Source organism: Aptenodytes patagonicus, chromosome 1 (genome assembly GCF_965638725.1).
Source record: "Aptenodytes patagonicus chromosome 1, bAptPat1.pri.cur, whole genome shotgun sequence".
NCBI classification, from domain to species: Eukaryota; Metazoa; Chordata; class Aves; order Sphenisciformes; family Spheniscidae; genus Aptenodytes; species Aptenodytes patagonicus.
In genome coordinates, this window is record NC_134949.1 from 181,806,060 (window position 1) to 181,821,866 (window position 15,807).

Genomic DNA, 15,807 nt, shown 5'->3' on the forward strand with positions numbered 1-15,807 from the left:
AATTGTCTTCTACACAATGCTTCAGCCTAAATTATACTCTCTGAAGGACAGACTGGAATATTTCCAGAACACATTAAATTTGAAAAATAATTATATTTCCTTTCTTTCAACTATTTTTCTACCTTTAGCTATTTATGACATGTAAATGCCAGGACATGATTTGAGACACAGGGAAAAGTATGTCTGTTCTCCTTCAAAGTGTTTTTAAAAAGGAAATACTTTTTATTTCTTCTGATTTTCCTCAGAATTTCACCTTGGTGCTGGAATTCAGTCTTAATTAGTATTAATCTTAACTTTCAATATCAAATACACTGTAATAGTAAGAAAAAACAATACTAGCTATTAAATAGAAAGTATATTGAAATAATATTGAACTATAACTCCCTTTTTTCTCCAACAAAATCAGAAAAGTAATTATATTTTAACAGAACAGTCCACTTGTAAACTTTCATTTCTTTAAGCCATATTCTGTAGCATAGAATATAAACTGTAATTAAAATACATAGTTAAGAAGAAGTTATGAATGATTTAGTTCTGTAAAAAACTTTACTGCCACCCCAAGATGCATAAGAAAATACAAATCAGTGTAAACAAAAAACAGCATTCTGAACTCTTTCTTCTCTTTGGGAAAAAAAAAAAAAAAAGAAGGTAAGGTCCAAAAATTCTGTATTAATAAGTAAATACTCCTTAGGAAAGTTTATATATACTTCAAAAAACATGTTACTGACTATAACATAAGCATGTATATAGCAAACATGCTTATGGTCACACTGGAACCTTTGGGTAGTCATGCCATTCTAACAAGTACAAGCTGCAGTGTATAAAATTAATAAAGTATGTACAGTCTAATTACTAAAGATACCCAGATATCACTGCATCCCAGTAATACATACTTTTCTCTACACTATTGTTTTATATATAAAGCTTATGCAATGATCTTCTACCTGGAAAACATTATTTATAAATTGTGATTCTTTTTTGGAGGAGCAAAGAAAGAGAAAAGGACAAGAAGATACATGAACTAGTTTGAAATCTTAAAATGTCCTACTCTGGTTACACACAGGCTAAAAGACTTGAAGATTTCTTACTTTTCTTTCTTTACTTTCAAATTAGAAATTACTTGCTTTGTGGATTCATTTAGGCTGAGAATCAAATCAATAGAGATTTCACAGAAATTTTGCTGTGTTTGAGAACAGATACTGTTATTTTTGCCAACCGGAGACAAAAATTTTCAAAAGTAATCAGGCCTGAATTTAATCCAGGGTTTAGTACTTGGAACAGACTGATCTGCCACAAGCAACTACTTAACGTCTAATTATTATTAATTCAACACAAGGAAGGGCTTTTCCCCCCCCCAATTCATTCAAAAATTCACATTAATGACTGTACCATACAATGAAACCTATAATTGTCTGTCAACAAAAGAGGGTTTCCTGGTATTCAGAATATACTTAAATAATAGGAGAATCCTAAAAAACCATATCTAGTTATAATGGACGATTAGAATAACGAAAAATGAGGGAAACAGAAACACTGAGATGATTTTTAATATCCATACGTCTAAGTTCATGTTTATTTGACACATATTTACAGATACATTTAGAAATCCGTCATTAATACTTTCTATCAAAATAATTACTGCATCTTAATTGTCAGGCATAAGGACGGAGAATGACAGACGCTGTAATACTTTCCAAGTGCCATGAGAAACAAGACATCTCGTCATAATGCCAGAACCACCTACAGACAGAATATAATTTGTGACAGAACTTACTTTCTGCTGTCTGCAATATTATCTCATCAAGCTCTTTTTCAAGTTTTTCGTAAGTATCTAGCCTTGCTTGAAACTCAGAATTCTGTGTTTGAAGTTCAATAATGCGTGTTTCACTAGAAGACTGAAGACTATAAAATTCCTTAGTCAGCACCTGTGAGAATGAATAATGGAAAGATCAGGGATTCAGCATTACAGCTATTTATGAAAGAGACAAAATATAGTACATGTAAAATGCTTAGCAGTATGAAACTAAACTTTTAATGTAACTTTTGCAAAAGAAAGATTAGAATACTTTAAAAAACAGTTATTTTTTCAACTATATTATCTTGCACAGATTATACACTCAGGTCATATCACTTATGCCTATCTCCTAAGGCCTTATTAATTCTAAGAATCTGTCTCTGAAAAAGCTACAAGAATTTTAAAGGAGAGTTAGGAAAAGCAAGGTGACAGCTAAAAAAATTAATACACAGCAGTCAAAACAGTGTAAATGCATTTATTTTTGTTGTTTTAACTGGATTCAGATTTCAGTTATCAATTAAAAAAAAGAAGGTTCCTTTACAGAATGGTAAATGCACAAATATCAAAATTTGGTATTTAAGATATACCAGATTCTTATTTTTTACTTATTACTGAAAGATAATATGCCATTAACATTCAGGACTAATGTAAATACTTAATCCACTAAACTTAAACAAAAAAGCACATATTCAAAAGTAAAAGTTATAAAGGTCCTTATAGGAACTAAAGTTTGATATAGTGCTTGAATATAGAAAACAACATTGACAACAAATATTATAAAACCAACTGGAATAAAAAAATCCTTGGTAAGTAAAGTAGTAATCTACCTGCTTTGCAGAAAAAAAACCACCAAAACAGGTAAAGTAATAACTAAGTAGTACTGTAGCTAAGTTTAATACTAACTTCCCAAATAAAAATCCCAAACTTTCAAGATGACAATTGAATATAGATCTTTGCATACATTTCTGTATCTCTAGTGTATACAGCAGTAATACCAGATTCACTGTCAAAAACACTAAAGAATGCACAATGCTTAGAGAAACAAGCCACTTGAATATAAAAAGATTGGTCCAGTGTCACAGAAGAATAAATGTATAGGTTAAAGTTTGGCAACATATAAACCATCTGTTTCCTAGTTTTAGCATGCATAAGAAGAGAAACTACTCCGTGCTGAAATCCAAATAAAAACAAGAGTTGGTTCACAAAAGCAGCTGTAGCTGAGCCACAAGATACTAATGACTACACTATTAATTAAGAGCAATATCCTATAAGAAAGGTAAGAAAAAACCCTTAGTACATTGATACTATATATAAGAAAGGAAATTAAAAAAATTAAGAATTCAGTCAAAAGGAACAAAAGTAAAAGCTTCAGACATCAAATATTTAAATTCTGCAAGAACATTTCTTAACGAAAGAGCACTGGTTTCAAAGTGTCTCTCTAAAGAGAAAAGGAAGTGCCAAAAGTGTTAGTAGAACTGAATGCCAAATATTCAAGATGTTATTCAGATCAAATAAATATCCACAAAGAAAAAGGAAATATAACTCAAATTTAACTATCTTCTCAAAGTTTAGACATGTCTGTGCAATTAAAAGTCTGTTTAGCAACCTCAAAGTCTAGCAAAACTGCCACTTCCAGTGCTCGTGACCACAACTAACCTCATCAGCCAGGATCTGAATGTCCCAATACAGACAAAACAAGAAATTACATTTTATCTAAATCTCTCTAATTCTGTTTCTGCTCTATAGTCCCTTTTCATAAACACCCTAGGCAGGTTCAGCACTAGAAATGTGGGGAGTTGAATAACAGCATCCTTCTTCAAAAAAATGAAGGCTGCCACAGCTGGCACTTGAAAAAAAGTTTTTTTATTCTGTCCTGTCCAGTTTGTATCCTGACGTTTGTTTTAGACATACACTGCCAATCTCATTTAAATCTCACAAACTGGACTCAGTGATATGATTTTGGGACTAACTTTGCACAGGTGAATAAATTTTGTTTTAAAGCAAGTTTGCTTTGCTGAATACTGGACACCTTTCCAATACTAAAATAGGTGAACAGGATATGAAAGTACATGTTTGAAAGATAATAAATTCTAAGCTTGTAGAGATAAAAAGGTCCAAGTCATTCAACTCTATGTAAATAGGTGCACTGGGTGCAGGTGCCCAGGCGCTGGCAGCGGGGGCTGCAGGGGCGGCCTCTGTGAGGAAAGGCTGGGTCTGCCCCGTGCTGGACACAGCCGGTTCCAACCGACCCACCGCAGGGAACGGCTGAGCCCCTCAGCCAAGGCGGTGGCACCTCAAGGGAAATGTATTTGAGAAAGGACAAAAATGCTGCATGGCAGTGAGGAATGAGGGAAAAAAGTGTGAGAAACAGCCTTGGTGCAGACACCAAGGTGAGAGAAGGAGGGGAGGAGGTGCTCCAGGTGTCAGAGCAGAGATTCCCTTGCAGCCCATGGAGCAGACCGTGGTGAAGTAGGTTGTCCTCCTGCAGACCATGAAGACCACGCCAGATCAGATATTCACACTGCAGCCCATACAGGACCCCATGCTGGAGCAGGTGGACATGCCCTGAAGGAACTGCAACCTGTGGAGAGCCCAAGTAGGAGCAGATTTTCTCCTGAAGGAAGCTGCAGCCCATGGAGGATCCACACTAGAGCAGGGTAAAAGTGTGAGGAAGAAGGAACAGCAGAGAGGAGCTGTTATGGACTGACCCCAACCCCCATTCCCCATCTCTCCCTGCGCTGCTCAGGGAGGGGGAGGTAGGAGTCAGAATTGAAGGAGGGAAGTTAAACCCAGAAGAGAAAGGCATGGGGAAAGATGTTTTAGTTTTTTACTTTATTTCTCACCATCCAAATCTATTTCAATTGGTAGTAAGTGAAATTAATTTTCCCCAGGTCAAGTCTGTTTTGCCCATGATGGTAATTGGTAAGTGTTCTCCCTATCTTTATATCAATCCACAAGCTTTTTCAGCTTATTTAACACCCTGTCCTCTTGAGGAGGGGGACTGAGAGAGCGGCTGGGTGGGTGTCTGGCAGCCAGCCAAGATCAACCCACCACGATAGAATTAGCAATGTTAGGTCTTTTCAATGCTGTATACACCATGCTCTCCTTGACTTCTTTAGCTGTAAAAATTTGTTCCAGAATTATGTATCAATAAAAAGTACTTTTATTACATAACAATGCTATTACAAATCCTACTTTTAATAATGATACTGAATTCACTATAACTGTTCTGGTATAACTGTCTTCTTTCCCTACAGTAATCACATAGACTGACATAAGCAGCTCTGTGATACAAGCATATATATACCTCACATGAATGAGGTAGTCTTCAACATCTCTCCATGACAGATTGTTTTGCCTTCTTCCTCTCCCCTAAGTCTTGCTTTCCATTGAACTGGTCAAACTTAATAAGCTTTGTCATTAGATTCTGCTTCAGCAGAATTTGGTGGAGATACTAATTCAGCCGTGTATGTTCTTTGCTACTTTTTCCCCAAGCTTTTCCATTTTAAATTCTAATTGAAAACAACTATGTAATGCCCCGTAAAGTGTCTCTGTATATAACATACCTCCAGCTTTCTCTGATATTTCTCACATTCCATTTGGCACTGTGAAAGATTCTTAGCTGTTTCTTGTTGCATGAGTTGAACATGTTCACTTTCAAAGGACTTTAACTTACTTTGGTGAAGAAGTTCAGCTACTTTGCTTTCTGTGCCAAGCTGCATTTGTCTATACCTAAAAGGAAAAAAAAGAAAAAAAGAAAAAAGTTTTGATGATTCAAAAATAAACAAACATAGAATACATGCTAGTCCTGTTCATTACAGGTATAAATTCCATAAATTAATACAGTATTTTTAAGGGTTTAATAAGTATTAGTATGGTTATCTATGTAACTATTGTAACCTGTATTTGAAACATCATTAAGAAAATTCAATACTATCATGACAACAAAACACAGTATGTGGAAAACTCAGTCCATGGCTTTTCTGAATATGTGGTTAATGCACAATCAAATGACAATGACCTTACAGTATACCTTATTATCAAAAAATGTTAGAGCAATGTGAATCTCTTTCTCGGTACACAAACGTATGCACTGAAGTCTTTTCATGGGAGATACTAAGGAGTTGTTGCCTCCCATCTTCACCACCGTGTGTTACACATGATAGGGTGAAGAGGTATTAGACATCAGTAGTAACAATGGCGCATCCCCTGGGATATCCCTTTGGGATATCATGGATATCAGCCACACTGCTTTTTCCCATACCCAAAGATATGAAGAAACGTCAGACCACAATGGTGTATTAATTTCCACAGTCATTCAGAACCACAGGTCCTTCTCAAAAAGCAGAAATGAAGTATATTTTTGAGAATATCACTGTAAGATAATTATAGGTGACATAAATAATATTCCACTTAGAAGTGGACTTCAACCATTCTACTCATTATACTTAACAGGTAATCTCAAAAAAGAGGAGTAAAAAAGTTTGCTGATAGAATACTAAATTACTGGACTGTAGAAAATGAGGGTGATGTGAAGAACAGTAGAAAACCTGATGAATCTTAGCACTAAATAACATATGAAATTCAAAGGAGATATATGCAAAGTAAATCACAGCTTGTAAAAATGATCCTAACCATATACATAGAATGATGAACCCCTTATTGACTGTTTTCATTCATGAGTGAGATCTTGGGGTTATACTAGATGAATCCATGAAAACTTTGGCTCAGTTTTAAATAATGGTCAAACCCGACATTTTGGGAATTACTGTGAAAGCAATAGAGAAAATACAGAAATCACGTCACTTTACAATTCCATGCTGTTGCCTGCATACTGCATGATGACTACCGTTCTAGTACCTCACCTCACAAGGAATATAATAGAACAGGTGAAGCATCAGAGAAGAGTAATAAGGATTACCTTTGACAACCAGCAACATCATGCACTTACACAGTTGCACTGTGTGGAAGAAATTACTTAAGCAAGTTAGGTCTTTGCAGCTTGGAAAAGAGATGGTGTAAGGAAAATGGAGAAATAAGAGAGGCCTGTAACATCACGAGTGGCACAGAGAACGAGAATAGGAATTAATTATTCACTGCATTTTCCAACAGATGAATGAAAAGGCATCTAATAAAGCTAGCAGATGCAGAATGAAAACAAATAGAAGTCGTTGTTCACACATGAAAACTGTGAAATTCCTTACTATGAGATGTTGTGGATGCTAAAAATTAACACTTATTCAAGAGGATACTGAATAAACTCAGCAGAGAAATCCTTTGACAACTATTAAATGCAAGATGGTACTTCTCACACAGAAGTCACTTAACAACAAATTGTTAGAATGCCAGATGAACCTTTACTCTAACCAGCATGGCTGTTATGTTAGCTGCCATTTGTCAAATAGCAGTTGCAACACAATTCCACCCTATTTAGCACCTGATCTTTAGGTGGGATTGAGAGCATTTAATAAAAACAAGGGGATTACTTCAAATATTTTCCCTGAGGATTTCAGATGTAGGAATGTTTCTAAGGCACAAAGAGGAAGCAATTTTCACTGGAATTAACTTGAACAGAACAAACAGGTGTCATTATGATGTCCTTTATAATCACTCTGTAGACATCCGTGTATGAGTAAACAGTCCAATGCATGAATGAGATTGTTCCCACACAGGCTGCGTAAGCAGAGATTGGAAATACTGCCTACTGAGCTCATGAAAAGGTCACTCTTTTTAAAACAATTTTCTTTTTCAATAGTATGACATTTGTTCTCAGAGTTACTGCACTCAAACTGCTAAATGCCAATTATCTATCTGGTTATCGACTACTGCTGTCAATTTTGCTTGAGAATGCTTTTCAAGTGCTGATACTTGAAGTATTTCATCACTGCTCCCTCACTGTATGTTCCTATTTTCATTTTACCACACAAAAATAGTTTCAGCACTCTTACATTCTCCACACTTTGTACATGATTGGCTACAGACATGACACTAAATCTGTTCTGCTATACACATTGTTTACAATCTGCTTCAGACCTTAAATTAGTTTGAGGTTCAGTGATCTGTTCTGTACAGAGCCTACACACTGGAAACACATATATACTCAGGCTATGCATACTTCTTTATACTTACTTCCTATACTTTCCAGAGAAGTCTGTAGTTCTCCGATGATTTTGTAAGTCTACTCAATCAGCTGGGTGCTTCCAGAGCATGCTTATCAACCCAATCACAAACCGTAACTTCAGAAAAAAATTTTGTACTTTGCATTTTGGAAATTTGAAGTAGCTTACATGTGCATGATCTGTTTTGTACTGGTAAGGTTATGAAGAGTCAGTTTTCTTTTGACCTTACTACACTGTTGAGCTCACTAGTAACTCCTCCGCTGTAGCACCATTCAGAGTTTCTTTGCCATAATTGCTTTTACTTGGCCAGATAGTATCTCTGGTTTCTTGGCTACTAGTTCAGCACAAGTGTGTGTGCATGTGTGTACACAGTCATGTAACACAATGTCAAAATACATTCCTTAATCCGCCTAGATGGTCTCTAAGGGAAAACAAAAGAAAACAAAACCACCCTATGCTTTAATACTATATTATGGAAAAATGGAAAAAAATAGTAGAATGTAGGTGTAGAGGTTTTTGTCTCTCAGAAGAAAGAGGGTTGGGAATGAAAGGGAAATTACAGATTGAGCTAATAAAAAAATGGAAAAAAAGCCCCATGTAAGAATCATCTGGAATGAGGTCTCAATTTCATTATATCTCTGTGCCATTAGGATGACCAGTCAATAATGCCTGAAGTTTGCTAAAGCAGAGTGACACACTGGTTATCAAAAAGGTTATTTCTACAGTAAAGTAGGACAGAGAATATTCAGAGAGGGATATGTCTTGTAGTTCCTCCATTCAAAAGAGAGTTGGCTGCCATACTTTCTTCAGTATACAGACTACATGATTTTACCATGAAATCTTTCAGTTTACTCTCATTGTATGCAAATTTTGAAAAGTTATTAAATCATTATCCACCATTTGCAAAAACAGACTCCTCTGATAGAAAAAAATCTTAAAACCATCCTTACAAACCAGAGTTTGGCATTCGGAGTGATGGTGATGTGTCTCTCCAAGTAACCATTACACTTGATGATGGAGCCCTGCTTTCCTGGAGATGGCTGAACACCTGCCTGGCAATGGGAAGTAGTGAATGAATTCCTTGTTCTGCTTTGCTTGTGTGTGCAGCTTTTGCTTTACCTATTAAACTGTCTTTATCTCAACCCATGAGTTTTCTCGCTTTTACTGTTGTGATTCTCACACCCATACCACTGGGGGGGAGTGAGCGAGTGGCTGTGTGGGGCTTAGTTCCCGGCTGGGGTTAAACCATGACAAAAGGTCATCTAGTCCAACCCTCCTGCAATGAGCAGGGACATCTTCAACTAGATCAGGTTGCTCATCTGATCTCATCATCATCATGAGCCCCGTCCAGCCTGACCTTGAATGTTTCCAGGGATGGGGCAGCCACCACCTCTCTGGGCAACCTGTGCCAGTGTTTCACCACCCTCAGAGTAAAAAATTTCTTCCTTATATTTAGTCTAAATCTACCCCCCTTTAGTTTAAAGCCATTCCCCCTTGTCCTGTCACAACAGGCCCTGCTAAAAAGTCTGCCGCCATCTTTTTTATAAGCCCCCTTTAAGTACTGATAGGCTGCAAGAAGGTCTCCCCAAAGCCTTCTCTTCTCCAGGCTGAATAACCCCAACTCTCTCAGCCTTTCCTCATAGGAGAGGTGTTCCAGCCCCCTGATCATTTTCATGGCCCTCCTCTGGACTCACTCCAACAGGTCCATGTCTTTCCTCTGCTGAGGGCTCCAGAGCTGGATGTAGTACTCCAGGTGGGGTCTCACCAGAGCAGAGGAGAGGGGCAGAATCACCTCCCTCCACCTGCTGGCCACGCTTCTTTTGATGCAGCCCAGGATATGGTTGGCCTTCTGGGCTGAGAGCGCACATTGCCGGCTCATGTCCAGCTATCCATCCACCAGTACCCCCAAGTCCTTCTCGGCAGGGCTGCTCTCAATCCCTTCATCCCCCAGCCTGTATTGACACCGGGGCTTGCCATGACCCGGGTGCAGGACCCTGCACTTGGCCTTGTTGAACCTCATGAGGTTCACACAGGCCCACTTCTCGAGTTTGTCCAGGTCCCTCTGGATGGCATCCCATCCCTCTGGCATGTCGACCACACCACTCAGCTTGGTGTCATCTGCAAACTTGCTGAGGGTGCACTCGATCCCACTGTCTATGTCATTGATGAAGATATGAAACAGTACTGGTCCCAGTGTGGACCCCTGCGGGACACCACTCGTCACCAATCTCCATCTGGACATTGAGCCGTTGACCATTACCCTCTGGATGCGACCATCCAGCCCATTCCTCATCCACTGGACAGTTCACCCATCAAATGCATATCTCTCCAATTTAGAGAAGGATGTTGTGGGGGACCGTGTCAAAGGCCTTACAGAAGTCCAGATAGACGACATCCATAATGAAGTACATTAGAAGACAATAAATTTGTAAAATCAAGCATTCAAGAATTAGCAAATCCTAGTATTAAGCTTGTTAATAGGAAAGAATGCCAAGCAAGTAAATACTATGAAATAAGTCTTCCAAAGGAAATCCTACCAAGATTATACAAAACACAACACCAAACCTTTCTAATTTTGCAAACTTGATAAGGCTCTTTAGGATGTATTTTAGACATTATTTTCAAGTCTAAAAATGGAAAAAACCCTGTAAGTTGTGAAATCATCCTGACTTCACAGATGGGTCAGTTCCAGATCTAAGATCTTTAGAGTAATTACAATATACTCTCCTATTTGTACAAATGTCTGTGCTTTGGTTCAGTGCCAAATTTGCAGAGAAACCTAAATGCTACTGACATTTCCTCCCTAACCTGTCCTGTTGAAAATCTCCCACTTCCAGCCCCAACATGTACTCTAATGTTCCTGCCCTCCCTCCCTCTCTGTCCCAGCACCAGCCCAGATTTCTCCTGATTTCCAATTCTATTTTCATTCTTTCTACTTGGGGCATCCATTTTTCTTCTCACCTGTGTTCCTAGCCTATTCAGTTTCCATTCCTATCTTACACCCCTACAACTGCTGGTTTTCTTTCTCTCTATCCCTGTATCACCCTCACAGTTCGGCATCTTTCATCAAATCCTACCCATACTTCTTTCACCATGAGGTTCAAATCCCAGTTTAACTTCCTCACCTTTTGCAACTGAGTCTGGCTGTTAAGGCTTCCTCACTTCCAAAGAGCCCAAAGCTAAGTATAAAAGCACAGAACAGTATTTTTCTTACTCTTCACTGTGCCACTTGGAGTCACACAGGAGTAACAGCAGTCTAGATAGGCCTAAATTAAATTCAGTCATGTTACAGACATGGCAAACTGTGAGACTCCAGTTCAAACATGGGCACTCAAAGGATCTTGTTTTCACTGGTTTTCTTTTTGATCCTTGGTACTAAAAATGGGTTGGCTTGTTTCTGAGCAATCAAAAGTTTCCCAGGAATTGAGTTCACATGCTACCCACTAAGTAACCGAAAATGTAGGAACTCTGATGCTTAGTTTCAAATGCTTTCATTGCTCAGCTTCTGAAGTACTGAACGTAAGTCTGATGTGTCATGTATCTGTCTGGTTTCATAAACTGAAAGTCTATTTTAATATTTACTACAAAATGGGTAAGAAAACTGTCATTCTTCATTTAAACACACGTAATTTATGGAGATTGTTACACTAACTTTACAGGCATTTTCAGTCTTTTGTACCATTTATTGCTTCATTAATGTCTATCAAATATGTTAAATTATTTCTAACCTGGACTAACATAACAATGCACTTAGTAACAAATTTAAATACCTCCAACAAAAGAAAAAAAGCTCTGAGTATAATGATTAAACAGAAGATGAAACATGCCATCTACAAATTGTTTAAACAACGAAAAATTTGTTTGCTGAAATAGTTTTCACTTAAAATTTGTTTTCTCCAAATAATATGCTGAGAATTTTTTCAGCACAGTATTCCTGTTTTAGATTGTTTTTAAAAAAAACAGAAACATATAGCTTAAATGCTAAAGGGTAAACACGATTTAACATGTAAGTTCTTGCCAGATGTTACATTTGCTTCGTATCAAGTAATTAAACATACAGTACTTTTGCATGTGGTTTAGTAAAATCTGTTTGGGAGAGAAAGCTTAGAAGCTTTGTTTAAAGCTGCTTGCTTCAAAGCAGATTTTTGTGTTTTGCAGCATTCTAAGCATTTGTTATATATTGGCCTCTGATCCTCATTCTGTCGAAACTTCCTTGGAGGCAACACTTCCACATACTATTTTGCAGTTTGTAGGAAGTGCTAGTTCCAAACATACAGATTCAGCAAGATAAACAGCTGTTTTACACTGCCTGTAGTTTCAGGACACCTAAACCCACAATTACCTATGCAATAAGTGGAGTTCTTCAGTACGTAGAATCCATGTATTCTTTCTACCCTAACTAGATGAATGCCCAGTGTACACTAGATTGGACACTTTTCCCTGCAGTGTCCGATGAGAACATGCATACTTCTCATGTATTCTTGTGCCTTACACCAGAGAAAGAAACCAGGTTAGCTGCTGCACAGGTCTTCTCAATAACCTGTAACACGACTGGTAAAGAGCAAAGTTAAAGGTGGGGTTGTAGAATATACATATAAAAGGCACATCTTGATGAGTTACTATAAAGGCAGCTGCTTATCTTTGTGTTTATTCCACTAGGACAGCTAGAGTGACCTAATTACCACGATGAGTGTTCCATCTATTTAAGAATTGGAAGAATGAACATTACAAAAGATGAGTCTGCTTTAGATATACTTGCTAAATCATGCTGACTGGCAGGGACTGAAATCCATCTTTGTTTCTTTGTCGCTGGACTATGCAATTGTGCTTCTTTTTATTTGACTCTGACTCTGTGAAACTTAAGGTTCGCTCCTGCACTGAGACACAGCTTCAACAGTAACGGTAGAGACTGCGTCAGCCTAGCCTAGCCTGTGCTTGGGAGTTACACCTCAGTCATGAGAATTTCATAATAAACCTTCACTAGGGAGTTTTCTCTCAATCCTGGAGCTCTGACGGACATTGAATCCAGTCTTCCACTTCCTGAAACTGCGCGCTTACTTTTGGGCTACTGTAAAAAAGATGAGCAACTCCTGTCGTGCTTTTTTTAAAAAATGAAACAGGATGTTGTTGCTACTCTGTGTTAATTCAATGCTGCTGATGCATGCTTAGTTTGCTCAGTCACTTGCCTAGACTGTTGTTACTTGGTTTAAGTAATCAGCACCTTGATTGAGTTAACTCTTGTTATCTGATTCAATGAAATAAACACAAAATTTATTCAAATAACCTCACTGAACTTTATCAGTATAGAAATATTAGTAACAGCATCCTTAACAAAAAGAAAGGATCTAAAGAAACCAATAAGCATATAACATGGAATGGGATGTAATTCCACCATTTCCTCCTCAAAAACTGTTTTTTAGATACATAAATAGGAGAACAGAGTCACCCCGTTCATTTTTAGGAGTCTAATGGTAGTTGCTTTTCTCTTGGCCTATACATCTTAGTCAAGATGTATATCCTTGTGTTCTCATTTATGTTTCTGGGGATGATGAATTCTAAATCCATGAAAAACTGCACAAACATGAAAGACAGAAATCATCTGTATACACGGTTGGTCAGAGAATACCTATCAGATCAGGTATTTCAGGAGATGTAGGCACAGAGATATCTAGTTTGTGAATCCAAAAATGGAAATTATCACCTCACAAGATCCCTTGAATAAAACTTCAAAACAACCCCAAAGAAAGATAAAAGATTCCTCTTTTTCAAACAGGAAGGCTATTAAATGAGTTCTCTGAAGCCTTGTGAAGAGATATCAAAGGAAGTAGCTTCATAGAATTCTCCTAAGTACAGGACAACAATCTAAAAGGGAAACATAGCCAAGCTAAAGGATGCAGACACCAGCAGCTCTACCTCAAGCCAAAAGCAGCCAGAAGAAGCTGAACAGTTCTGTTGTTTCTGGCACAGACTCGAGACACTGCACAAAGCTATCTTTTGCATCTGTGTGCACTAGCACATAAAATGGCAAAAGTCTCCAATCTTGAAAGTATGAGACACATGCTGAACTGAGGTGGAACACACATCTGGACAAGCAGCAGAATAAGCATGATTAGATTTCTCATTGCCTAAACATCATCTTTGCTCAAACAGATAAATACTTCAATTTTTTTAAAAAATTCACCTTGAAGTAACAGATTGAAAAGGATCCCGGCTCTGCAATATGGTTTTGTCTATTGTACATATTTTAATCCAAGAGCAAAAAACCTGAAGTATATTTATTAAAACTTCATTATGTCTTTAGTCACATTTTCTGTGCACGCTATTCTCTGTTTGATTTCCCATGGCATCCCAAACCATTAACTTTATTAAACCAATATTTTTATTTCACGGTTTACTTCAGTCCTTGCAAAAATTGCCATGTTAACAAAGCTGAATTTTGTACTAAATCAACAAAAAGACAAGGAATAGTAGAGAGACTTATCCCCCAATAATGTATATTGATTGGTATGGAAAATAATTAATTTGAATTGTAACTGTGAGAGGTTTTGATACGAGAAATATCTAACAGACCTGAATGAAGAAAATGCCAGCAACTTTCTTGCTATAGAACACTAAAAGAAGAAAAGCATTAACTTTTAATATTACTCTATACTAAATTTCAAATTTGTAACATACACTTCGAATTGTCTGGCTTGATCATTTTTTTTTCTGCTGTTATTATTTTTTTAAGCTACCATACAATTTCAATAATGATTCAACAACTCACCTCCTTAAACCAGGTATTAGCTTTTCCAGAAATAATATTATTTCATGAAAATACTCTTTAATAATAGCAGCATTTGTGTTTCTGGAATATAATTGAAGTGAATTGCTCTTGTAGCAGAGGAAACATACCTGAACAGATTTGGGGGACATCAGAAGCTACAGAAATTGTTCATTACATTTTTACTATTGCACTGCAAACGTTGTTCTTCATTGCTGAAGCAAACTAAGAAATCAGAGTCAACAGTTACATAAAGACTCTGAAACTGTTGCTTGAATTGGTTTTCCTCTTGGATAAAAATACAAAAATGTATCTTTTAAAACTCTCCACTCCCACTAGTCACAGAGGTTATTTTTCGTCAGATATTCAGTTAAATCAATATAATATTTTCAGGTTGGTCTTGTGATTCTGGATAGAGTGATTATTATTTGCTAGGTTAATTCAGTATTCAGGGAGTTTTCAGAGTGCCAATATGTGCATGTCCTTTACATAGCTCAAATACATTTTGATGTAGCATTACTGACCCTCTCAGCTCACAACTGGCCCGTAGCATATTTGCATACATTCCCTTCATTGAATGTTCTAAAGCAGTAATTTTTCAAGATAGTAGCTGAAACAAATATAAGATTGATAATTAAAGAAACTTGACATAACTAAACTACCAAATTTACGTGAAATTCTTGAGGTAAACAGTCAGTCAATATTCCCAATATGCTGTAGATCCTCTCCAGGGAATAGACTTTTTCTTTTTCTTTAATTAATCAATCCACACTGGTGCTGTCACTGTGAAAAAAGAATACTGCATACAAATATGCATGTGCATGCATTAAGTATACACACAAAACCCAAGTATACACACATACACACAAAACCCAAACTCTGGAAGAAATCATAACCTTCCTTGCTAAAGCTAGTAGATGTTTTGATTTTTTTTTTTAAATACCTTAAGTCACAAACTTTAAACCTCTGCAGACACTGAAAAGAAGCTACTGAAAACTTCTGATATACACATATTGGTCAAATCTAAACCATAAATGAACAAGGGGAAGGTAATTCAAGGAAATAAACTCTCTGGATGTTCATGTTGAAAAAGTTTGTTACCTTTTCTATTCATTTACATGATTTACATT

General features: G+C 37.1%; 1 protein-coding gene across 2 annotated transcripts in view; it reads right to left on the reverse strand.

Moving 5' to 3' along the window:
• Positions 1–15,807, reverse strand: part of PIBF1 (progesterone immunomodulatory binding factor 1) — a 127,617-nt gene that overhangs the window by 47,034 nt on the left and 64,776 nt on the right. For both annotated transcript variants that reach the window (XM_076362897.1, XM_076362903.1), the window contains exons 11-12: positions 5,362–5,527; positions 1,775–1,925 (exon numbers count right to left, since the gene is read on the reverse strand). In XM_076362897.1, the coding sequence (XP_076219012.1) occupies positions 1,775–1,925; positions 5,362–5,527 (317 nt within the window). The remainder of the gene's footprint in view (positions 1–1,774; positions 1,926–5,361; positions 5,528–15,807) is intronic.